The sequence below is a fragment of the Phragmites australis genome, chromosome 12 (genome assembly GCF_958298935.1).
Source record: "Phragmites australis chromosome 12, lpPhrAust1.1, whole genome shotgun sequence".
Classification (NCBI taxonomy): Eukaryota; Viridiplantae; Streptophyta; class Magnoliopsida; order Poales; family Poaceae; genus Phragmites; species Phragmites australis.
The window spans coordinates 23,543,866-23,546,347 of NC_084932.1; the positions used below are offsets into that span (position 1 = coordinate 23,543,866).

Sequence of the window (2,482 nt, forward strand, 5' to 3'; positions counted from 1 at the left end):
TGTCTCAGCTATTTTTACAGCTTACAAGATATATTTATAAGGTAGACATATACAACTCGAGTCTAGTATAAACTGTTTCAAAACATTGATTGAAAATATTCCTTATATAGCCCAACAGAAATTTGTATCACAATCCAAAGGATCGTCCGTTTTCCATCGCCACTTTGATTATTAGGTTGTGTTTTGGCTTCTTGGTTCTTAGGATCATGAGTACCATTGTGTGTTTTATAATCTTAACCAAGAAGATATGTGCGTTAGGTGATAATTAGAAAAGAGCCATCCAAAAAATGGTCGTCTTTCTCGATCCTTCATTTACAGATGATGATGTGGCAGATCATGATTAAACTTGATTTGACTTAACTTTTATTCCTTTTAAAAAATATTTTATAGCGTTTTTTAAGAACAGTTGTAATAGGTGTACCACTGCTCGAATATTTATTAGCTTTATATAAAAGCTGTGATGAACTGAAATTTACGCTTCGGGCGATACATGAAGCCTTTTATGTCATAGCGTGTATGTGTAGCGCGCGCAATTTCGTAGCTAGCCGTGATCAGTTAGTCTTCGTCTCGGCAGCCGGCAGCGTGCAAGACCATCGTCTCGATGGTGAGCCCCGGCCCGAGCACCAACATGACGCCCCACTCGCAGTCCTCCCTTTGCTCCTCATCACCACCTCGGCGGCAGCGCCGCATCTCATCGAGAACAAAGAAGATCGTCGCGCCAAGCATGTTGCCGTACTCGCTCAGCACGCGCCGGCTGGCCGCCAGCTTACCGGGCTCCAGACCCAGGGCGGCCTCGTAGCTGTCCAAGATCGCGCGGCCGCCGGGGTGCGCAGCCCAGAAGAGGCCGTTCCAGCCGCCGCTCGCGAGGCCGAGCGGTGCCAGCCCGTCCGCCAGGCACTGCTCGATGCTGTCGCGGACCAGCGTTGGCAGTTCGACGGACATGCGGAAGTCGATGCCGCGCTCGCTGAGATGCAGCCCCACGGCGTGCTCTGTCCCAGGCAACATCACCTGAGAGGCGGACACCATGTGGAAGACGGGGCGCTCGGCGGGGCTTGTCGGGCCCGCGCCAACGATGGCGGCGCCGGCGCCGTCGCCAAACAAGGTCGTGGCGACGAGCGCGTCGAGCTGGGCCTCGTCGGGCGCGCGGAAGCCGAGGAGGACGACCTCGCTGCAGATCACGAGCACGCGCGACCCGCGGTTGTTCTCGGCGAGGTCCTTGGCGAAGCGGAGCGCGACGGAGCCGGCGGAGCAGCCGTGGAGGTAGAGCATGGTGCGGTGCACGGCCCGGCGGAGGCCGAGGAGAGCCGCCATGCTGAGGTCGATGCCCGGCGCGCCGGCGACGCAGTTGGTGCTGACGACGAGGTGCGTGATCTCGGCGACCGGGCGTCCCCACTCCGCGATCGCCCTCGCCGCCGCGGCCGCAGCGAGCTCTTGCACGGCGTCCGTGGCAAGGCCCAGCCGCGCGCCAAGCGACGGCACCGCGCGGTCCAGGAACTCCGGGTGGCCGCCGATCATCTCCTCGGTATGGTGGAAATGGCGCTTCTTGACGCCGGATCTCTCACCTGCAAGCGGATTAGCAGGGACAATTTGCAAATCCAGGATAATTTGTCATAAGATGTAGCTAGACGGTTCATTAAATCAATACATATTCTTTTCATCTTGGCTTTGAGCGTGGCGAGGTGGTCGCTCCTGGTGACGCGGAAGTGCCAGTCGGCGTACTCGTCCTGGCGCACACAGTTCACCGGGTTCGCCGTGCCGATGGCCAGCACGGCCGCTGTGCCATCGGCACGCTGCGCGCACCGGGTCTCCTCGAGGAAGGTGGCCGGATGGCCACTTGCCGTCATGGTCGATCACCGGCTGGCGCGGGACGAAGCTGGAAGCTGAGCTAAACTTGTCGTGCCACGTTTCACGGCGTCTTGGATACATATAAGCGCAGTGTGCTGAAGTTTCATGGTGTGCAGGTGATCGGCAAACTGCCAACAACCGACATCCTATCAGCGTGGGATTGATTTGTGCATATCGAGTGTCTTCACATGAAAAGAATGCATGCATGTCGACAACTGCTTAGCTTTGTACTGCTCCTCAACTGACATTTAAACTTAACAAAGGCATTGTGCATATCGTATTTTCGGTTGTGCCCTAGGAACACCAACTCATAAACTACCTCTTGTTGGGGGTGGTGAGTGGTGACACCGTAATACCACTATGGCTCCATCCACCGGGATTCAAATCGTGTGCACATCTATGGTGCATTCACTGCTTTAACTATGTGCTTGCAGTAGTATGTGTCTTTAGAATTCAGGTCTGACCTATCTACACGTAAGCGGTTGCAGGGGCTGCACTTGTGTGTGTTGTGACTATTACGTGAGTACTCTTAGTTGCAATTGAAGGGGGAAAATGTAAATTGCATTGTAAGCCCCTGAACTTGCTCGGTTGTGGCACTAAGGTCAGAGACTTGTCAAAGTAAAATGCAAGTACAATA

General features: G+C 54.6%; 1 protein-coding gene across 1 annotated transcript; it reads right to left on the minus strand.

The window, feature by feature from the left end:
• Window positions 1–395: 395 nt before the first annotated feature.
• On the minus strand, window positions 396–1,610 carry LOC133887198 (bisdemethoxycurcumin synthase-like). Its single transcript, XM_062327147.1, has one exon. It carries the CDS (start codon window positions 1,513–1,515, stop codon window positions 556–558), a length of 960 nt encoding a protein of 319 aa, XP_062183131.1. The 5' UTR covers window positions 1,516–1,610; the 3' UTR covers window positions 396–555.
• Between the last annotated feature and the right edge of the window lie 872 nt (window positions 1,611–2,482).